Source organism: Tachysurus fulvidraco, chromosome 6 (assembly GCF_022655615.1).
Source record: "Tachysurus fulvidraco isolate hzauxx_2018 chromosome 6, HZAU_PFXX_2.0, whole genome shotgun sequence".
NCBI lineage: Eukaryota > Metazoa > Chordata > Actinopteri > Siluriformes > Bagridae > Tachysurus > Tachysurus fulvidraco.
The window spans coordinates 28,726,051-28,750,401 of record NC_062523.1 but is presented as its reverse complement, the minus strand read 5'-3'; the positions used below and the strand labels follow the sequence as shown (position 1 = coordinate 28,750,401).

The 24,351-nt window shown below is 38.7% G+C and overlaps 1 protein-coding gene across 2 annotated transcripts in view; it reads left to right on the top strand.

The window, feature by feature from the left end:
• cntnap5a (contactin associated protein family member 5a) overlaps positions 1–24,351 on the top strand; it is a 115,231-nt gene that overhangs the window by 46,326 nt on the left and 44,554 nt on the right. For both annotated transcript variants that reach the window (XM_027152383.2, XM_027152382.2), the window contains exons 4-5: positions 17,374–17,521; positions 23,422–23,625. In XM_027152383.2, the coding sequence (XP_027008184.1) occupies positions 17,374–17,521; positions 23,422–23,625 (352 nt within the window). The remainder of the gene's footprint in view (positions 1–17,373; positions 17,522–23,421; positions 23,626–24,351) is intronic.

Here is a 24,351-nt window from a genome sequence, read left to right as displayed (position 1 = left end):
GTTACCGCTACAGCCTTGATGTACAGTAGATGATGAAACTCCATTTCAAGAGCTGCCGCTTTCTTGAGCTGAAATCATTTTAAGGAACATTAGACCTCCAAGTGGAATGCGGTGATGAAATATAAAAGTCTCGTTCTGGAGGCTAAGCCTTCATGCTTATAATATCCATATTATGACAGAGGAGATTGTCTACCAAGAGATTCATTCTTCCATATTGTCGCGAGGCAAATTGCGTTCAAATTGAGATGCCTCTGTTATATAAAAGGTAAAATGACATTTCAAGATATTACAGTCTAAAAAGAGACCACTTAAAGCGGGTGAAATATTGCGGGCGGTTTATATGTTAATTAGTCATTTGGCAGTGCCAGAAGAGACAGAAGTTTGTGTGTTTGTCAACACAAGGTTTTCTCTTTCAGTTCATTATGCTGTAACGAGGAGAAGATTCACGAGTGGAAAATGAAACATCTGTATGTACTTTTGTTACGGAAACATGTACTGCGTGAAATATTCTACGTAAATATTCTATGTAAATATTCTATACATACATGTATGTGTGTGTATATATATATATATATATATATATATATATATATATATATATATATATATATATATAAAGCTTCTTGAGCATATGTGGTGTACAAAGCTCATTAAGATTCATGTAGCTCATCAGAAAGAAATCAGACTGTCTGTTTTTTTTTCTTGTTATGAAATGGTTTCTACTCATTTTCTGTTCTTTTTGAGTCATCACACTCCTATAAAGCGCACAAACAAAAAGAATTTGAAAGAAAATCCCAAACAAAAGAAAAAGAAATTACGCTTGTGATTTCGGAGCAGACTGACTCTTCAGTCCAAGCTGTGATGAAACATATACAGTCTTTTTTGTTGTTGTTCTTTTTTGTGAACCAATTGCAAACCTGCACATTCTTCCCAGCCTTTTTTTAATTATATATTAATATTATATATATATATATATATATATATATATATATATATATATATATATATATATATATATATATATATAATTTTTAATAAGAAGTTCAGGCAGCCACCTCATTTCTGTTTATTTGAGCTCCTCTTTCATCTCTACGGAAAACGAGCCCATCTGTGTCATTAATTAATAGCCGCGACACAACATGTTCATTACGCTTTGATATTTGTGGGTGTAAGTGTAGGCTTATGATTAGGAATGGAACGAATAGGAAAAATAAAAATAAAAACACCGCTTACCGTGTCACATCTGCAAAATGTAATTATATTTAAGGATTGTTTATTATATGTTTCGTTTCCTAATTATCATTAGATTCGTATTAATTCTATTTCATTCGTATAATGCGTTTAATAACGGACGTTGATGCGAAGTGTGAGGAAAAACTCGCTGAAACGATATGAGGAAGAAATCTTGAGACGAACCAGACTCAAAAGGGAATCTCATCCTAATCCTCATCTGGATGACAGCAGAGTATGCGATTATAAATCAGTTCCATTATATAACTGTATACTGTATATAAGTGCAATTGTGTAGCCAGGAGCTTTTGAGCACCCCAAGTATGAGCATCAGCATAATTTTTTTTTTCATGATATAAAATGATATAAAAAAAAAGCACATACACATTTATAGAATGATTGGAACGATCCAGACAGCGGTCCAGCTTGCCTTGCTTGATGGTTTATCACACACAGCCAGGAACATGGTTTTAAAGATCGTGAGCAATACCATTAACACCCGGGTCTTGCGTTTCCCAGATATCTCAATCCAAGTAATGCAATTCATTTCATTTCCAAACCCAGCAGACAAAAAAAAGACAACACAACACTAATAGGGATCTTCCTGCCATTACATTTTTCCAAATGTAATCAAGGCTAAGGATTGCACTTGGCATACGACGGCACACTAATGCCACAACGCCATACATATCCCGAGGCAAGCTTCCTCAGAAGATACTAACAGGAGATGATACTGACACGTGAATACATTTATTTTGCAATGACAACAAGTAAAATCGTTGCGATGTCAATACATCTGGACACACAGTCCACTCGGTGTATGGGAACACCTGTAAACCTGCACATACGTATATGCAGCCAATCACGTAGCTGCAGCACAATGCATAAAATAAAAAAAATAAATAATCACGTCGAACATCAGACTAAAGAAAAAGTCTGATCTCTGTTACTTTAAACATGGCGTGTATGTTGGTTCGTTTGTGTATTTGGGGTATAGAACGGGGGGCATAAAGCCTTTATTATCGCCACATATACATTACAGAACAGTGGAATTCTTTTCTTCACATACCCCAACTGAGGAGGTTGGGGTCAGAGTGCAGGGGTAGCTATGATACAGAGCCCCTGGAGCAGGGAGGGTTTAGGGCCTTGCTCAAGGGCCCAGCGGTGGAAGCTTGGCTGGGCCTTGAACCCCGATCCTCTGATCAAGAACCCAGAGACTTAACCAGTTGAGCCACCACTATGCCAAAATGGGTATATGGGTTGGTTTGTGCAGTCTGTAAACTGTAAAGATTGTCGTACTTGAAAATCCCTGGTTAGCCTACACTGGACAAGTGATGAACCTTAATTTCTGCTGTGACAGGGAGATGGTCAGGTCAGAATTTGGTGTCAACAGAGTGAATCTATGGATCCAATCTACTGTACCTTGGGTACCACCAGCAATTCAGTCTGGTGGTAGGTACTGGTGCTGGCACACTTAATCAGGCACACTTTTAATTCCAGTAGAATATTGTTTGAATGCCAGAGCATATCCGATTATGTCACTTTATGGCTACAATTAACGGTTACTTCCAGCATAATAAGCCACCACTTCACAAAGGACAAGTCGTGTATGTCACAGTGAGCTTTGTGCAGTTCATTGGGCTCCCCAGAGACTTGAATGGATTGGAATCAAAGGATTGTTTCAAAACCCAGTGGAATCCACGCCATGTTGAATTAAGGCTGGTCCGAAAGCAAACGGAGGAAAAGATGTCAGAAACAGTCTTGCTATTGTATTTCTAATAAAGTGGCTAGTGACTGTATCAGGTCACTGCAAATTTAATGCCCTACATGGTATAAAGAAATGTTCTTTTGGTTGTTCTCTGTGTAACAGTAAATGCTACGATTAGACTGCTGGGCCTCTAATTCAAGTCCCAGTTGGGCCATATGCTGTCCATGTTTGGGGCCCACTGAAATTTAGTTGTCCAATTCTCTTGTTAGTTGCCAAGGATGGCAGGGACTTCCTGTCATCAGTTATAGTCTAGCACTGCCTTAATCCTCAAATCATGTAGTTAGCATTTAGATCCCGTTGTGCTAAGCTACTCCACTGGGATAAAGAAAAGCTCAAATTGAGAGCGGCAGGTGTAAAGATTTCACCTGAAGTCATCCAAGGCAACAAGAACCCTATATTAAAAAAATAAAAAATAAAAAAAAAACAGAAATAGCTGCTGAGACAAATCAAGTGGGTTGAAGTTTTCCCCACCACAGGCAGCTGACAGCGACACATTTCAAACGAAGCATTCGTCGGCATCACGTCTCGTACGGCTGTCACCTGAACAGGGATTACCTCGTTGGAAAATTGCTGAGTTCAGAAGCTCGGCTAGTCCCTCCTTCAGGTCATTGCTTTCTTCTTACAAGCTGCCAAGAGGTTTTGAACTACATCAAGGCATTCATGTCAGTCACTCTTGATGACTGCACGAGAGAGAGAGAGAGACAGAGAGAGAGAGAGAGAGAGAGAGAGAGAGAGAGAGAGAGAGAGAGAGAGAGTAGTGGTGTTAAATGATTTCTGTTACTGCACTTTTCCTGAGATTCTGACTAGCTTCAGGGAGCTAAGAAAAGATCTGAGGAACTCGGACATGAACTGGTGATTGATCAAGTGTGCTAGATGTCAGATCGGTGGCATTTAAAAGCCAGGAGCTGCTTTGTGGGTTTTGATAAAGATGAGTACATTTTTGTGCTCAGTTCAGGTTGCTTCAAAAACATTCCCCTCCTTTTTCCGCAGGAATCCTTTAGCCATCGCAGACGGCTCGTGTAGTAAATGTCCCTTGCCGAAATTTCTAAGACGGACTCTCTTCGCTGTGAGCGAAGCCTGGCAGCGAGAAATCAAAGAACGGCATCTAGAAAGAAAAGCACACATTATGGCTGTTGTTCAAACCTGGTGTGGAGCAATACTTATCTCATTTTCTACAATGTCAATCATACTAACTGTCTACTCTAGGCTTTGCTTCAAACATGGCAAGCCCTGCCAAATATATAGATATATAGATAGAGCCCTCGAGCAAAGAAATAAAATACCAGGAAACAACAGGAAAGAAGTTTTAAATATGGTCGACCTGCCTTCGGCCTCTATATTTTGAACTTCCCTTTGGATTCATTTGGCGCTTCAGGCAACAATTATCTTCCATTTTCTATAGGCCTTTAAATCACCCCACCATCCCTCCCAAACACACACACACACACACACACACCACCTACCCCTTCATCCTTCCTCTATCTCTCTATTCTCTCATTACACAGAGGCTTAAACAGCGCACAGGTAATCGATATGAAAGACCCATCGTTTTGTTGGATTGCTTTGCTTGAAGCAGGAGCCTTCTGGCCCATTCCGCTCCCATCAAGTCTAATGATGCCTGAGACTCATTTGGACTAAGAAAATTCTTAACCAATTTCGAGCAGAATGTGTTTAGCCTGTGCCTGAATTTCTACAAGGTTTCTGTAGCGGTTGTGAAGAAGTTCATGACCCGCTGTGTTTTTATAGACCTAGATATCCAATTCCGTTCGACTGCTCTCTGGCCCCTTGGTGAGCTTTATCATACATCAGGCCACTCGGGAAAACATAGTGGGTTTGCATTCTAAATATATTTTACTTCAGTCTGGTTGCTGGGAAGGAAATACTACTAATATAAAAATACTGCAGAGAAAAAGGTTTTTTTTTCTGTTTATTGACTTGCATTCGTTTAAATGAAGAGACGTTTAGTCGTAACGTGTGACCATTTTTATCTCTTTTGTAGCCATTTTTCTCTTCTTCCTTATTTTAGTGTTTAGTGTTAGGTAACTGGGTAGCTTCTTTGGGTATCTTTAGGTGATAAACTGCCTGAAATTGATAAAGGATTTTATTTAAAAAAAAAAAAAAAAAAAGAAAGAAAGAAAGAAGAAAAAAAAACCTTCAGAATGACAGACATGGCAAATGCTAATTTTTTCCCTGAATTCTCTCTAGCGTTTAATTTATAGCAGTGTTCATGAGAGCTACTTAATAATTGCTGGGGGGGAAAATGTACGTCATGTCACAGGACAACTAGCGACTAGGCAACGTAAGTTTCGAAATTTACTTCAAGCAGCGAGCGCACCGTTTTTTTTTCTAGCAATTTTCTTTTCATATGGTGAAGGGGGGAAAAAAATCAGGCAATTATGCAGGAGTAAAAGAGTGAAAGAGTGGAGTGTAGGAGGATTGCAGTGATTCACTGAACAGCCATATTTCTTCCTGGTTTATATCCGTATCAGCTATGCTAGCTGGCTAGTCTGATACACAGAATGATAAATGAAAAATAGATCTGTACACAGTATAATCCTGTAGCAGTGTAGTCCAGGCTTCTTCCTGTTTCCTGGGATTTTTAGTGTCCGTAATCCTACAATCGTGTACTATTGTCTATCCTGAGACTGTTTCTCTGTTTAAAAATCCCTGGATCAATTTAAAAAAAAAAAAAAGTGCTGCAAGAGTCTGTGGAATAAATGGGATGGCGCTTATTAGGGTTTGGATGGAGATCGAGTGGCACAATTCAAGATGCTTAAGAAAAATACGTTTATAAATTCTGCACTCTGCACCAAAAGTTCTCCTCCAGTTTCCTCTGTGGAATCGATAAGCATCCTAATAGTCCGGTCCTTTTTCCTCTCCACTGTAAAACTTTGCAATTTGACTGTTATACAGAAAGTCATACATAATGGAGCACAGGATGTGCGCTGTATCCCTCTAGGATCTGTTTTTCAAGTGTTATCCATTTTGGGGAGGGTGGGGGTGCTGGGGGATTTTAGATTATTTACCTGCACTATCCGATCCAATTCCTTTGTTTTGTGCTTTCAGCTATAATCACTGTCAAAAAGCAGACGTACAAAAAATCCGGATGTAGATTTATATATAGATTTCTAACGAGCGATGCCGGAGGTGACAGCGGCAAGGAAAAGCTACCTGAGAAAACATGAAGGGGAAGCCTTGAGGCGAACTAGACTCAAAACCCAAACTCGTCCTCTTCTGGGTGCCACTGTAAATCACTGCGCTTCCAAAATTGTGTATTTTTAAAATATATCTAAAATAATAGAAGTATATTGAAAGCAGAGGTGGTTCATGACCAGAAATTTTAGTGAGGCAGGATGACATTAATCACCACGTGACCTGAAACGGAATGAAGTCGAGAGTAAATCTCACCTCATTCTCGTTCTACAGCCTGTGGATATTTTCATTTTTAAAGTAACCCTACTGAGAATTATCAACATACAGCCTGACCCTAACTCGTTCATTATAGTATTTGAGTTAACCAGGGTTGGCAGGTTTCAGAAAATTTCTAGACCGACTATATCTGAAAAAATGCTTACAAGAGCGAAATTTTGAAAAATTATTTGCCCAGAAATTTATTAATGTTTCTTTGCCACGCCTTTGTATGAGGCGCTGTGGTTAATTTTGGGTGTACAAACTATTACCACCTCTTTTATTAATGCCCCTACCGGTGATCCAATGTTTGTGAAACATCTTTACAAGATAAGAAATGCTACAGATGTGTACAGAAAACACAAGCTCTATTATAAATTCCCTAATTTGGCATTAAATCTAGGTTTATATATATATATAATCCAAGTCAACCTCTATTAGCTTGTATGACGTGTATGAGATACACAATATTCTGATACTGGGGCAGCGGAGGCTCAAGATATTAAGGCTCTGGGGTTGTTGATCAAACGATCAGGGTTCAAGCCTGCTAAGCTACCTCTGTTGGGCCCTTGTGCAAGGCCCTTAACCCTCTCTGCTCCAGTACGGTATCATGTCTGACCCTGTGCTCTGACCACAACCTCCAAAGTTGGGATACATGAAGAAAGAATTTCACTGTGCTATACATGTGACATATGTAATATATATATGTGACAAAATAAATTCTTCTATTCCATCTATTCAATAATAACACACAGCTCCACAGCAGAGACTGGAATCATCCACCAAGGTCAGCAAACATCTATCATCTGTATTTTAAAGAGGTTTTATACGGAATAAAGCTCTCGTCTATACCTCAGGGAAACCTGGCCATTGCCAACAATAGAGATCGAGTGGCGTTTAATCACTTCGCCCGTTCTGAAGGGCGTCAGTAAGTCATGAGCAGACTCGTTTTGTTCTTATTAATTAAAAAGCTGTAGGCTGGTTACATATAATGCAGACGGTAATTAATTAAGTCGAAGTTTAGTGTGTTTAGTCATTAGACCATGTACAGTGTGAGAACAGTCAACGTTATGTGTTTGTGGGGGGGAAAAAAGGAAAAGAGAAAAAAAAAATGATATACAGACACATTTCATATATATTATTATTTTTTTTTTTTTTTTCTCATTTTTTCTGTAACACACAATCAAGGACCTCATCTTTGATGTGTTTTTAATTTTTCCGGTTGTCAGCTGAGGCACAACTAAAATGAAAAATGACTAGCAATTTAATGTATTTCTTTTTGCTCATACGTGTAAAACAGCTTTGAGAAAAATCACCTCGGGCGTTCATTTTCCCACAGTGCCGTCGCCGTGTGATGGAATCATCACCCATATCCTTTTAGATAGTTTGTCTTTTCGGTTTTTTTTTTCTAGATCGTTGAGAAGCAGTAAATAAAACATGCACTCTGATGGGTCGTGGGCTCACAAGTGTGATGGCCATCAGGAAGAAATGTGAGGAAAAGAGAAAAGGGAGGTAGAACAGAAGAGGACAGGAGGTCCGGGAACATTCTATTATATTCTTCTGTAGTAAGAAATGACCAGAAAAGATATTTTCTTGTTATTAGTGATATCAACAAATACAAATGGAAAGCTGGATTCAAATATGAGCCGGAAAAGGAACTAAAACAAGGAATGGAGAGTCGGAAGAGAGAAATGAGAAGGAGGAAAATAAGCCTGGAGGTAGATAAGACAGTAGGATGTGCACACACACACACACACACAGAGAGAGAGAGAGAGAGAGAGAGAGAGAGAGAGAGAGAGAGAGAGAGAGAAACAGTGAGCTTAGTCTCTCTGGGATAGCTGTCTCAGCTCTGCTGTTAGGTTTGCTCTCTATTTCTGACACACACTCAAGCCTTCGTCTCCCCGGTGAATAAGAGCATCTCATTTAACTCCTCATTTTCTTTCACAAAGTATTTCATATATATAATAAGTAATATATATATATATATATATATATATATATATATATATATATATATATATATATATATATAGAGAGAGAGAGAGAGAGAGAGAGAGAGAGAGAGAGAGAGAGAGAGAGGGGGGGAGATTTTCTGAATTGAAACAATAATAAAGGGACAAATACAGGCAGGGATTAAAGGTTTCAGTCTTGAGTTCTTGTAAAAAATCTGAATTTTGCACCCATTTCAAGCTATTTTAGTTACGTCGGTTTCTTTGAGAACGCTATTATCTGGATGAACTCACAGTTTGTCTTGTCATGTTTGATCTGCAAAAAAAAAAAAACATGGTGCGGAAGTACAAGAGGAACTATTAGAAAGCCCACAGGACCATATTAACCAGAGGAACTCGACATACAATCATTAGCATTTGTTTTGTTTACTCCCAGCCGCCAGGGTTAAGAACACATCTCAGTATCTTCCTCAGCATATATAAAAAAAATATTAGTAGTTTAATACTAAATACTAAAACACAGCTGAAGGGTCAATAAGAATCAAATCAATGAACTGTTCGAGCTGTTACCAGAGCCAGGTTTAAGTTATAGAATACAGCCGGTTATTCCGGTTCGAGCCTTGTGGGTTTTTTTTCACTGTGTTTCTCCTAAACTACACTTCCTGATCTTCATGCTGTGCTTGATACAACCATCTTACACCATCCCAACTCCCTCCTCCCCAATTACCTAAAATTACATTCATTTACCTACCTTCTGTCCTCACGGGGCACGTTCACCTCATTCAGGGCATTCGCAGCACACGGAAATGGTTTAAGTGACGCGTGACCCAGAGGATCGGACGTAAATGGCTGATGAAACCGGTCTAGGTGGAAAAAACAGGAAGAAAGATAATGAAGAGTTCGGGGAATATGTTTACACCGGCATGGCATCTGAGCCTGGTATGTCGTCGCACCGGGCTCAGGGGGTAAAGGTAACTGGGAGGATGTATTGTTATGGTTTTATTCCCAGGGATGGAAGAAGAGACGTTATTCTGGAAAAGGAACAGATTTCATCATACATGGGCAGATCACAAAGGAGAGGATATGAGTACGTGATGGAAGAAGTGACTGCGTCGTTTAGCGTTTAGAAGTTCCCCAGCGTTTAGAAAGCGGTATCAATAACGTACATGCAGTGGCTTGGGGATTAAATCTTTCACGTGGCCAAATTTTCGACTATACAGTATATTCAATGTTATTGATATGTTTAGGGGTTTTAACAATGGACATTATAATGATTTTAAACAAAGTTTAAATAGTGAGTTAAGAAATAATAAGTAATAAAAGATTCCTATGTCTAAAAAAAGTTGCACTAGTTAAGAGCTCGTTATGAACGAGGGTGAAGTTGCCGAGGATGAGGAACTAGCAGAATTCACATGCCAGGCTGATTGCTAGCATCGTGTTTGAATTCAAATACAGATGCAAATATGAAAAGTTGGTATTTTAAAAACATACAAATAATGTCCAAAAGCTTGCAAGAGTATTTTAGACATTTTCACATCCGGTATCTGATTCCAAACCAAACTCATTTAAGCTTCCAACAATTAGGCTGTTACAACAATTTGTCATTTATTACGTGAGAATTTTACACTTAGCTAGAAAGGTTTTCAACCTCATTTGGCAGACTGGCTGCATTTACTGCTGTGTTCGTGATGGGCTTGTTACCCGACGTGCCCTTTGCAGACAGATGTTCCAAGGCAGGTTTGGAAAGTAAATGAAAACATTTCCATATAGATTAAGTGAAATACACAGTGTGTCTGAAAAGCCAAGAATCATTGGGAATATGTTGAGCAAACGTGTCCGTCTGAATATCAGTCGCTCCGGTAGGTCGGAATTTTGTGATTGCAGAAACGAGCACAAAATCAAGCAAACTGCGATTTTCAGAGCATTTTTTGCCCCTGCAGATTTGGGCTCAGATGTGTTGTGACATCATAACACCTAGCTGTGGTAGAAAGTCAATACTGTATGTCTTCACTGGTAGGAGTTTGCTTGCAATTTCCACAAAGTTGCATTAAAAAAAAAAGAAATTTAAATTAAAAATAATGTCTAAACTCCCCCCCCCCCAATTGAATAAATAAATAAATAAATAAATAAATAAATAAATAAATACACACATCGTGAAGAGACTGAAATATTTTAAGCAAAAAAAATAATAATTATACCACACTTGAGAAGTAAATGTGTAGCGACTAAGTGATAACATGTAGAACATATAAGTTGGAAAAGTTTTCCTCTTCCTTAGTTCCTGAATTTCTTGGCAACAAAAAGAATTTCCATAATTCGGTTGAAGCAACATCCGACGAGTTTTCCCAAACCGCCGCTGATATTCTGTAGCTTAGAAACTGAACAAGTTTCTTAACAAGCTTCCAGTATAACTTGGTCACACAAGCTAAGCTAATTAACACACCAATGTACGGATATATCAGTAATAATGAGCTGGGGTATATTCGTTCTCAGAGGAGCAGTAGTAGTCCTTGGACTTCTTGGACACTGCCCGCATGTCTATTAACGGGTGGACAATTAATAAAGAAGAGGAAGATGAGCTCAGGATATTAAGGGAGAACATTTCTGGTCGTTTTCTTATATTAAACACCATACACCATGACAGTATTTTAAACGTGTATACTTTTATAAAAAAAATATAAAGTCTAAAATTAAGTTATTATTTATCTTTAACATCTATCCCCAATGATCAAGCCTGAGGTGACGGTGGTGAGGAAAACCTCCCTGAGAATATATGAGGAAGAAACCTTGAGAGGATCCAGACACAGAAGTGAACCTCATCCTCATTTGGGTGACACTGGACAGGAAATAATGTCAATGTAAATAATGAATTAAGAATTAAGCAACCAAGAGCTCCTGAGGAACTAACAGGTCAGTGCAATTACCGAGTTCACCACAGACCCAAAGCTAATTCATTACTGCTGAAGTTTTCACATGATCACTGATGAAGACTTGACCATAAAGTTGACTTTTAATGTATTTTAAGCAAATTGTCACAACACACAACTATACAGATCCTGCTTTGAAGAGACCAACAAATATGGCCAGATAAACAACAACTCTCAGCAAACACCAGCGCCTCTACGTTCCCGCTAACTGGACTTTTAATTGAACTGTTCCGCGTTTAGTGTGTTTGGTTTTCCTTCTTTAAGACAATTTGTGTCACTGCCTCTTTTGGAGGCATACGCTCAGATTTCTAAGACAATGCTTAATTTCCTGTCTTCTTGCACTTCCCACCCTTTGGAGCTGTTTTGTTAAACTTACCCTGCACTTGCGTCCGACCTCTGCGAGTCTGCTACATGACTGAACAGGCTATTATGTCTGTTTTATTGTTAACACACGTTGACACAAAAGTTAAAAGCATTACACTTTTTTCCTTTTGCCGTGTTTATCCTCTGGTGTCTGCGGCTCGTCGGTACGGCTTGCTGATGAATCCAATTAAAACTTACTTTATTCTTCACATATGGATACGGAGAGACAAACTCCACACCTTTTCCCCAACACTCTTTGTCTGACAGTCGCAGACAGGATTATTGCATAAAAAAAAATCTGCCAACTGACAGCAATCCTTGTCTATTCTGTGCATGCTCAGCCCACTCCAATATGTCGGGTTTGGCTCATCGTCCTCAGCATCTTACCAAAGAATTTTTTCTGTCTACACAAAAGCATTCTATTATTTACAGTAAACACGAAGCATAATATATCCTATAGAATGCACCGATCAGTCGTTACATTAAAACCACCTGCCTGATATTGTGTAGTTTCACCTTTTGACCTGTCGAAGCCTGGACTCCTCAAGACATCTGAAGGTGTGCTGTGGTATCTGACACCAAAGCCTTACCAGCAGATTCTTTAGTCAAGTCAAGTCAAGTCCTGTAAATCACAAGGTCGTGGTAGGACTGATGTGGATCGGACGTGTTTGTCTGGCACGTAGAACAGTTGCTCGATCGGATAGAGATCTGGGGAATTTGGAGGCCATATCGACACCTTGAACCCTGTCATGTTCCTCAAATAATTCCTGAATCATTTTTGCAGTGTAGCAGGAAAAATTATCCCGCTGATAGTGGACACTGCCATTTGGGAATATTGTTGCCATGAAGGGGTATACAGTACTTTTTCTATAACAATGTTTAAGAAGGTGGTATGTGTTAAAGTAACAAATACCAGGATTTGAGGTTTTCCAGCAGAACATCATGCAGCTCAAAGAATCACACTTGCCTCCTTCCCACAGTGCAGCCAGGTTCCATCTATTCTATCGGTAAGCGATGGACACGAACCCGACCTTCCCCATAGTGTAAACCATTGCCTACGGTCCAGTTCTGATGCTCATGTGACCATTATAGGTGCTTTTGGTGGTGTACAGGAATCAGCAAGCTGAGATGCCTCAGATTCCTTTCCATCAGAGCCAGAGGTAAAAAAAATTTTCTACAGTAGCTCATATGTGGGATTGGACAAGATGAGTTAACCTTCGCCATCCGTGACCCTGTCACCGGACCTAGCCCCTGCATGTTGAGAACAGCCCACCAGACCTGCTGTTTTGAAGATACTCTGACTTTTCACACCTAATTTCTGCAATTTCACACCCAATATCAAAGTCGCGCAGATCCTTACACCTGCCCATTTTTCCTGTTTCGAACACATATAAACTGCTACTTGGGCAACACTCATAAAAAATTTCAGGATCGTTTAGACGTTAAATAGCAAACAAAAAACTCCAAAGATAGAGTCAGTTTCAGATACCGCTCTATATGATGGAGTTTCAAATACCACATTTATTCTTGTGTGTACTTTTGGTCTAATCTAAACTAAATACAAAAAGAAAAGCACATTTATAAATGAGTTACAATGAATCATCTAACAGTTTAAATTTCAATTCGTGGCCATGTGAGAAGTGCAGTGTCCTTATGTAATGTGTAAGGTGCACAGGCTATTTTGACTACCACTCTGGCCCAATTGTTGTACAATTACAACATGGCCTTAACAAGCTCTAAATCAAATTTTATTAATGTTTTCCAAAATATGTATGTGTTCTAGACATTGTAATAAACACAAAAAAAATATGTGAGGAATTTTACTTACTTGAATCTTGCCAAATCCAGTGATGGAAAAAAATAGAGATGAGCTCAATGCAGAGTTTGCAGGTGGAGTGAGTTCATGGCCAGATGACTGGACCTGTAAACACTTCTTCTATCAAATAGCATTATGAGGACAAACAATAGAACCCATTAACTATGTAAATGTGGCCTTGACAAAAAAAAAAAAATTAAATGTGCAGGCCTTTTTTTTAAAAAATTGTTAAAATTGATGTAATTCTGCAACAATGTTCTTTACAGGGTTAACTTTCAGATCTGACTGTTTCAGTTCAGTGGGTTTAACATCATAGCTGAACGGTGTGTATACAATGTCAATTTTCCTCAAATCGCCTAGGAACAAAACAAATCGTTTCAACCAGTTAAAGTTACTTGTCATCAGACTTAGATGACGCAGGTCCTTGTTATCCTTGTTTATATAGAGATAACCAATTACCTGAGTCAGATTTCCATATTTACAATATCCATATTTTAACTTAATTTTTGGCATCTAATTTCAGACCAAATGATACATTTCAGTGTGATTACTTACAACCAGTGTTGGGCAATAACGCGTTACTGTAACGCAGCTACTTTTGACAGTAACTAATACTCTAACGCATTACTTTTTAAATAAAGTAACTCCGTTACCGTCACCATATGGTGCGTTTGTCCATTATTTTTAAGTTAATTTATTTAGGCTGAAGTGTAGCCTACAGACTAACCTGTTTACAGCAGCGACGCATTGTAGGATCGGTGGACGCCAACCACTGTAAACACGAAGACGCAGCACTGTGGGCGTGTTTCCGTTTGTTCAAGTATGTGCGGCAGTAACGACGAGTCGAGGCGAGAGAAAGACGAGTTTCTCAAAGTGGAAACATGCTCATTATTTCATTTTAGTTGAGCATAAAGACAAAAACCTTTTAGTCAAAAGTAAGCCGTGTCTTTCTGGTTCGAAGTACCTATCCATTAATGAGAACATTGACCTCTTGAGACCCGAATGTGTCTATATATGTGTCTTCATTGTCTATATATATTTATTGTACCAACCTTATATGAGGACTGTTAGGTGTAATTCTTTTGCGAAACTGCTTCCTTGAAAACACTGATTAAATTTATAGTTATCAGCTACTGTATGAATTAAGAGAAACAGTCAGTAGAAATTGTAATGTACACAGCAGTAGAATACGGGTCTCAGGAGGTTAAAGAACGTTCTTTAAAAAAGTAACTAAAATGTTACTTTTAACAGTAATGCATTACTTTTTGGTGTAAGTAATCAACAAAGTAATTGAGTTACTTTTTTAATGAAGTAACTAGTAACTAGTAACTATTTCTTAGTAACTAGCACAACACTGCTTACAATGATAATCCTTTTGGACCACAGGACTTAATGACATGAGCTGATATATAGTTGCATAGACATGCCTCTGTTTTAGGCAAACTCATGCAAATCCCTGTCCAAGCACTACTTAAGTCAGTTTTGTAATTAACTCCTCTCTCAAGGAGCATAAGTCAACTCTCAATATATCCCTTAGGTATGAACTTACTTGTAGTTACAGCAGGGAAAACAAAAGTGACAAAATTCAGAGCCCTCGGTTAATAGTTACTTCTGTATTTCGATTTTTACTTTATTTTATGACCTCAAATGTTTGAATGTGTGTGTGTGGGGGGGCCCACGGTGGCTTAGCAGTTAGCACATTCGCCTCACACCTCCAGGGTTGGGGGTTCGATTCCCGCCTCCGCCTTGTGTGTGCGGAGTTTGCATGTTCTCCCCGTGCCTCGGGGGTTTCCTCTGGGTACTCCGGTTCCCTCCCCCGGTCCAAAGACATGCATGGTAGGTTGATTGGCATCTCTGGAAAATTGTCCATAATGTGTGAGTGTGTGAGTGAATGAGAGTGTGTGTGTGTGCCCTGTGATGGGTTGGCACTCCGTCCAGGGTGTATCCTGCCTCGATGCCCGATGACGCCTGAGATAGGCACAGGCTCCCCGTGACCCGAGAAGTTCGGATAAGCGGTAGAAAATGAATGAATGAATGAATAAATGAAACACTAATGTTTATCATCCAGTAATAATTTGATTCTCTAGAATATTTTTTTAACTGGAAAGTAATCTTCCAAAATTGTACATGAATGAATTTGGAGGTTTTTTTTTTTTTTTTAAATAAATAATTAAATAATCAGAAAAAAAATTTGTTTGTGCAGTGCGTAATATATTTCTGCACACAAACACAGGAGGGGGGTAAAATGGCTGGCATGAGAACAATGTAGGTGGCACAACAGATTTCTGAAGGAGTGTGCTGCACGATATTGTTCTCTTACATTATTACGCATGATTTATTTGTCACAGTTTCTCATCAGACTGCAAACAGCACGCTCCGGAAAAAAAAAGAAAGAGCGAGAGATAGATAGAGAGAAGCCAAAAAAAAGTTGACATTTTCTCCAGTTCTTAACACTCAGTGTGATTCACTGTGAATGGTGTGGGTTTTTCTTAATCTGTTCTCATCTTCCTGTAAAGTGAGTCAAGCACTAATCACCAGGCATTAGTGGGATTAACAGATTAAATTATATAAAACTGTTGAGGCATTTATTTTTAAAAATGTCCTTATTAGATGGTGCACTTTGGTTTCGGGAGTTCAAATCTGGTTACAGTTGCCAGTACAGGAATAATACAACTCATTTCTTTAAATGTGTAACTGTCATTGGAATGGCAACCCTCAAGGGTGTTTTTTTGGGTACCTTTAGATTGTATTTTGGACTGTTTGGATAATGCTTTTATTTATTTATTTTTTTACCCCAAAACAACATACAGGTTTCATGGGGTTAAGCTTGTTAAGTAAAGAACCAAATGTAGCACCTTGGCAGGTTTCGGGACTTGAACTCACAAACTTCTGACCAATAATCTAAAGCTGTAATATCTGACCCACGCTGCTCACTACCTTTAGTATTGGAAGGGTACACACACCAGTGAAGGGTGGCAACACAATACAGTGTATAAATATAACAAATATATACTAAGCATTTAACATTAGACAAAGGGCTGGCAAATAAATATGTTTTGGTGAAATATGTACATATATTCTATTCATCATTTATTCATTCTGCAGTTTCATCCAATCTTCATGAGATTCCCAATGAATATTAACGAGTAATTTATGTATGTTTTCCTAATGTATGTTTATAGCAAAAAACCCAGTGGGGTTTGAATCCAAGATGCATTATTATTATTATTATTATTATTATTATTATTATTATTATTATTATTATTATTATACACAATTTTTTTAGTATTGATAACAGCAAAACTCTTTATTGAAGCATAACATAATTTCCCTTTAAATTATTTAATCAACGCTTTGCTCTTTTCTAAAATCTGTCATTCCTAAACACGTCAAGGAAAAAAATAAGTATTGGCACCCATTTGACCCTGGGTTCTACATAAAGTATTTTTTTGGGGGGGTGGGGGAGTGGTGGGTTGAATTTATCATTTACAGAACCCCACATTTCTACACACACACACAAACACACACACACACACACACACACACACACACACACACACACACACACACACACACACACACACAAAAAGGTTCAGGATAAAGTATTTGCTGTATGTAAGATAAATTAACAAAACTTAAACAAATGCATCCAATATGGTCTCATGTTAATTAATGTGAACTCTATCATAGGAGCTTTATATCTGACTGTCTACATGAGAGTAAATATGACAGATTGCGAGAAGCTCAGGAACCAGTGCAGCACTAAATGAGAAAAAAAAAATAGACTAAACAATGAGCGACGTGTGTTTCCGAGACGTTACATGCAACACAAAAATGCATGGTAAATGATGTGACTTGTACGACCAAACCGTATACAATCTGCTTATTTTTCTTCATTTTTTTTCTTCCCAGAGATTGGTGGGGAACACGAATTCCGACAGTGCGGTCTATCACAAACTCAGTCAACCCATTCGAACCCGCTTTCTGAAATTTGTTCCTCTCGACTGGAACCCCAGTGGCAGAATCGGGCTCAGGATCGAAGTCTACGGCTGCGCATACAGTGAGTACCTGATACGAGATAGATATGATTTACTGTTATATTCAGCAACAGCACTTGGAGTCACACAGACACACACACACACACACACACACTTCACATGGAATAGCATGGAATTCATTTGAATCAGATTAGAGACATGTTGTCCTAGCAGGTTTCGAGCCGCCGTGCTATTTCATTTGTAATGTTTCTCTGTGAGGGGGAGCTTTGTTTTGTGGTTTCGTATGATACACGAATCGATCTTCTCTGATTGGAGACCTTCTTTGACTTTACAACTATTTCGGTAGCGTGAGAACAAGGCTGATTCTGAACCCGACTTAAAAAGTGATCGGCTGCATGCCTATGTGTATTATTTTCACTTAAATAAGTCAGAACTCTGAGGTGGGGTTTCAGTATTTGTGTCACAAAATAAAAAACTAAAAAAAAAATTCAGCAATCCAATCTGGGGGCACGGTGGCTTAGTGGTTAGCATGTTCGCCTCACACCTCCAGGGTCGGAGTTCGATTTCCGCCTCTGCCTTGTGTGTGTGGAGTTTGCATGTTCTCCCCGTGCCTCGGGGGTTTTCTCCGGGTACTCTGGTTTCCTCCCCCGGTCCAAAGACATGCATGGTAGTTTGATTGGCATCTCTGGAAAAATTGTCCGTAGTGTGTGAGTGAATGAGAGTGTGTGTGTGCCCTGCGATGGGTTGGCACTCCGTGACCCGAGGTAGTTCAGATAAGCGGTAGAAAATGAGTGAGAGTGAGAGAGCAATCCAATCTCGCCAGGCTTCGCCCCAAAAATAACCGATCCCAAAATGTAAAAAAAGACACAAAAGGAAATTTAATTCCTAAAGTCAATGAAAAGGAGTAACAGAATCATTTTTAGTGACTCACTAGGAAGGAGCTGTTGGCCATTCAGTCTGATGAGAAAACAGCCTAAAATGCAGACGATAAACTCGAAAGCTAATTAGTTTTTTAAACCAGCGCTGATATCTGAAGAAATAAATCTCTTTAAAATTCCGTGCACATTTTAAAGAGATTTTTTACGGGTTTTATGCTTTTATGTTTATAGCAATGTTTGTACTTTTATGTTTGTAATAATAATAAAAACTTTTATTTCGCAGCTAAATTACATTTCAAATATCCGGTCTGGTTTACCGCGTAAGCATTAACAGGCAGAGCTGACAGAATTAATCCTTGGTTTTATTTATTAGAAATCAGCTATAAGTCATATATCATGCAAGCTTCTTCTTTCATTGAATAGTGCTTTACTAGTAGTCTAATATTTATTCTTTATTGCTTATTCACTTCAGAAAGCAACTTTCTTCCCCCGTATAAAACATCATAGAAAACGGGCCAAGATTCAAAAGCACCAGTTTGCTTCCTTTCTTCTGTTCTGCTCTTTATGTCAGAAGATGAATAGACGAAGGACGTTTGGCTTCTCAGACCGAGAGCCATATTTCTCAGAGTGAGGATTTAAAATGCAGCTTACTGTATAACTAGATATCATCGATGATCTATCTTAAGTACTTACTGTAAAGTATACAATATTTATTACTTAATAATTGCACTATCATAGCAGCCAAACGATATAAATAACAAAACCAGGAAGTAAATCCAAGGACTCAAAATATAATGTAAGAGTCATCACTGGTCATAATAATGTCTCTGGCAATAGGATACTGTTGAGAAAGAAAAAAAACCCACACCATATGCACTGATGAAGCTAATTTAAGATCTATTGCTACCTCCATCTGTAACGCATTAGTCACAAATTAAATGCAAGTTCTACAAACGGAAGCGTGATGAGAACCACCTAGATGCTTCTTTGCACATGTTCAAGACATAGAGCAAATTTAGTTCTAGAACTTTATCTGAGCTAATATCCTGAAATATCCAGTCAAACATTCATTCATTCATTCATTTTCTACCGCTTATCCAAACCTCTCGGGTCATGGGGGGCCTCTGCCTATCTCAGGCGTCATCGGGCATCGAGGCGAGGCAGGATTCACGCTGGACGGAGTGCCAACCCATCACAGGGCACACACACTCTCTCATTCACTCACACACTCCGGACAATTTTCCAGAGATGCCAATCAACCTACCATGCATTTCTTTGGACCGGGGGAGGAAACCGGAGTACCCGGAGGAAACCCCCGAGGCATGGGGAGAACATGCAAACTCCACACACACAAGGCGGAGGCACTAATCGAACCCCCAACCCTGGAGTTGTGAGGCGAAAGTGCTAACCACTAAGCCACCGTGTGCCCCTCCCCCCCCCCAGCTATGACATAATGGTTCATATTTAATAAAAGAAACCCTCATTACTGTTGTTTTAATGACCATTTGGGTGGATAGGTGTGACCAGTCGAGCAACAATCTACTACATATGTGCATCCAAACAAACACACTTAACGAACATATGGCCAGTGCTGTATAAACTTGCCAGCATCTTTTTTTTGTCAGTGAAAATGAGACTCTCAGGTGTTTTGTTGTTATGGATTTTAATTGCGTTCTGCCTAAAGAGCTGAGAAAACATTGTCCTTTCTGTTTAACCGGATATGTATTGCAGTATATATTTAGAAACTCTGAAAAAGCTTTGAAATCATAGTGTTTTATATCTTTCAACAAATTCCTATATATATATAAAAAAAAAGCAAATGTGTTTGTGCCGTTTGTGATTTTTATTGACCATGGAGAAAGAATTCTTGTTGGAAAATTCTAGATGTTCTAAACATGTTCTATATATATATTGAGCTCATGAAAAAATATACCTGTTTATACCAGGGGTCGGCAACCCGTGGCTCAGGCGCCGCAAGTGGCTCTTTCGTCCCTCTGCTGCGGCTCCCTGTAAATTTGGAAAATAAATATTTAATTTAAATTTATCTTATTTTAGTTAGTTTTTAAAAAAAATGTAATTCTAAATCCTTAGATTATGATGCTCTTGTAACATTAAAATAAACCGTGTTTAATTTGTTTGTTGCTCGAAATACGCGTCATAACTGCCGACTTGCGAAATCCGACACAGAAGCAATCGCGTTTTTGGTTTGCTGCAGCCGGCAAGTTAAAATGTTGATGTCATGAATACGAAGAGGACTCAATTAGATATTGGACATTTTATTTGAAAGTAACCTTCAACCCAGCATCTTTTTTGTTAAGGTTAGTTCAAACTGTTCAAAATATTTTTGTTTGCCTGCAGAAATAAAATTTTGTTACTCGGTAGCAGTTCATTGATTTCATAAATGCAACACACTACAGTTTTTTCTATACCTTCCATAAAGGTAAAAAAACGATATATGCAGCGTTATCTTCATTTTAGATGTCAAAAGGGCTCCCTGTGTTTTTTTTTCTGTGGGAAACGGGTCCAAATGGCTCTTTGAGTGTTTAAGGTTGCCAACCCCTGCCCTATGCAGTGAGTCACTAATAAAGAACATAATTTTAAAAAAAGTACAAACGGTCATGCTTTCTATTGTTTTTTTTTTAGGATTTTCTTATTTATTTATTGATATAGCAAATCACTAAAACGGAAGCAGACACCATTAAAACAGCATTAAATTACTTTTATCCTATCAGCAGAATACTGCTGACCTATATTTTATTTTCTGGCTTAGTTACTCGTGACACTGAGCGCGTAGGACATCCTGAAGGACTTTACAGTGATGTAAGGACAGATGAAATCCACCTGAAAATGAGGAATACATCACAAATGATACAAAATCATACAGACAAACATGACAGAAGTATGTCTGGTCTGTAGCAAGACTAAAACATGACTTCAAGATTAGCTCAGTCTCTGAGGGTGGTTGTCGACTTCGAATTTGAACCTATTGTTAGTTATTAATTAAAAAGTCTCTCTCAAGCATAATCTGGCATTCCTTTCCATTTCTAATTAGTCATGCCATAAAAAAAACGAGGGATTAAAGGTGGGGTCTTCGATGTTTGAGAAATGCTCCATAAAACAAAACAAACTTGTAGCCAATTAGCAGAAAGGGGCGTGCCTTGTCAATATGGGCGGAGACAGTGTACAGTGCGCATGTGTGACGTTAGCAGAAAGCGGTTTTAACATTGACATGGAGGATAAAAACAAAGAAAGAAAGCGAAGAAAGACTTACTAAGGCAAGAAGTAGGACGTGTTAATATAGGATCAGCTTTCCAGCGTTGGAGAGAACTGAAGGAGCAGGAAGTTGGCCACATATTCACAGGTTGGAGTTTCCCGAGTCAATAACTCCTGAGCGAGCTAAACGCTGTTACTACACAAATAACACCTCTTTTCTATCGTAGTAATGTAGAGAGGCAGCTACAACCGCGTTTTGTGTAGTAACAGCGTTTAGCTCAGGAGTTATTGACTCGGGAAACTCGAATCAACACTGAACACACTCTCCGCCGCATATTGACCGGACACGCCCCTTTCTGCTTATTGGCTACACGTTTGTTTTGATTTTTGTTTTGTTTATCGTCCCGACTCTGAAGCATTTTCTCAAACATCGGAGACCCCACTGTAACACGTTAATGGGGATTTAGGAAAGCTCCTCAATGTTAGTCCCGCAAAAATAAGGACGGAGAACTCACAAACGTTTATTCATCCGTACACAGGAAAAACCTGTGTTACTAAAACAAAAAAAATGCTCATTAGTATGAGAAAATGAAAAAAAAGAGTATCGGTTGCAGCATCAGACTTCCACACACGTGGTGTTATAACCGAAGCGTGTACACTTTGGCGCATGCGCACATCCTACTAGTATACAAAACAAAATAAAAAGGCACATTGCTCTTAAAGGGGTAGCACCACTCCACTCGTTACAACACCTTTAAACTAAAACCTCAACCAAAGAATGTGCTAAATATTTTTCTTTCTTTCGACGTACAATACGTCACGTTTTGTAACATTATTTTTTATATGTATATAAATATCCTATAAACTATATAAAATATATAACATGCATAACTTCAAGTTAATAACACTGTTCATATTTACTTCAACACACACTTGATCTGTGCATCTGTGTCATTTTGACTCGTTTTAAAAATGTATTTATTTCTGATTTTTTTTTTTTTTTTTTTTTTTTTTTAAAGAAACAACTGAAAATAGAGCCTGAATGCTGGGGTATTTGTAATCCTGACATCCTCACATGGCCAAAAACCGGCTGAAATCGGTGTGACGGGTGTCACCTTGAGTTGCATCCAAGCACTAGAACAATGTCACTTCCTGTACCAGTGGGCTAGAATTCCTCATGCACTTCCTGCTGTCGACAGCGAATTCCCTTATTTGATTTAATCTGGGCTGTAGCTTGTTAGGAAAAATTGATATCTAGCTGATGCTGAGCAGTTTCGATCCCAGAATCAGAGAGAGTTTGTTCAGCAAAAAACAGGCCACAGAAAAAAACAGGACCAAACATGCATACATAATAATGATTACTCGTTCATCACCTCTTCTTTCCTTTCTCCTTGCCTGAGTGCTGTACAGAAAGCCTGGATTAAAAAAAAAAAATCTCCTTGCACTTTTACTCTCCGAGGTCTTTGATAGGTCGTGACTTAAGCCGCGTTTGAACTCCAACGTGTTCAAAGGAAAGTTCAAAGTTAACTCTTGCGCTTCTTTTCAAAGTCTCTTTCTTTATTTGCTCATCTGCCCTTCAGGATGAAGGCAGGTACGTGTTTGATGTTTGCATTATTTACCCCCGACAGAAATCCCTTTCACATAATACTAAAATAATCCAAGACGTAATTCACACTACGGCTATAGAAGTTTGCGGTTCGCACTCGGGGGAAAATACGCCATTGGTTGCAAAATAAATATACAGTATTAGTATCATTGGTATGTTTTTAAACACGTAATCAGAACAGAAGTGTAGAAATTAGTATCACAGTTATGTTTCACAACTGACTAAAACCATCGTTTTCTCTTTGTACCTTTCTTCTCTGCTGAAGAATCGTACGTGGCGGATTTTGATGGCAGAAGCTCTCTGCTGTACCGGTTTAACCAGAAGTCCATGAGCACGGTGAAGGACGTGATCTCTCTGCGCTTTAAGAGCCGACAAACGGAGGGCGTCCTGCTGCACGGAGAGGGACAGCGAGGTGATTATATCACGCTGGAGCTCCACCGAGGGAGACTGGCTTTACACCTCAACCTCGGTAAGGAGCAGCTCATCTACTGAAATCTACTGAGCAACCTTAACCTCATCCTCATCCTCACCCTCATCCTGCAGCAGTTTGATTAAGAACTTGCTTTTATTTAATTATGAAATAAAAAAAAACTTCCAAAGGATAATTCAAATAACTTTTATATGTACAGGTTGGGACCAGTTTCAAAAAATCTGGCAACCCTTGAGCAAATCCTGTACAAGCAGGACATTAGTATAGATTTTAGATTTTATATAAGGACTGTCCAAAATAGCCTAATCGAATAAAAACATTATTTTAGGTCCGATTCTGTTCTGTTTTGGTGTTTTCCCAGTTTTTCCTTCAATCAAATAAAGTCTCAGCTTTCACACTGTCAATATTGTTGTGAAATTTAGACAGCAAATATAGATTTGCAGCTCTCAAACGAGATAATGCATCTGCTGTTTTTGAGGAAAAGCTGCAATTAGCTGTGGCTCGAGAGCGATGCGTTTCTCAGTACTCTTGGCTGGGGAAAAAAAGTGTGAATGTTACCTTATGTCAATAAATATTCTAATACGTTTAAACGTTGGTTAACAATACGGCGCAGCCACAATATGGTTCGATGTCCTGTGTAAAATTTAGGCAATAATATTAACCGGGAATCGGAGACATTCCTCTGTAGAGCTTTTTCAGCTCTTTGTAATTGTTTGATTTGTTTATGCTAGCACTAGCTACTCTTCATATCCTCTAGGTCTAAAA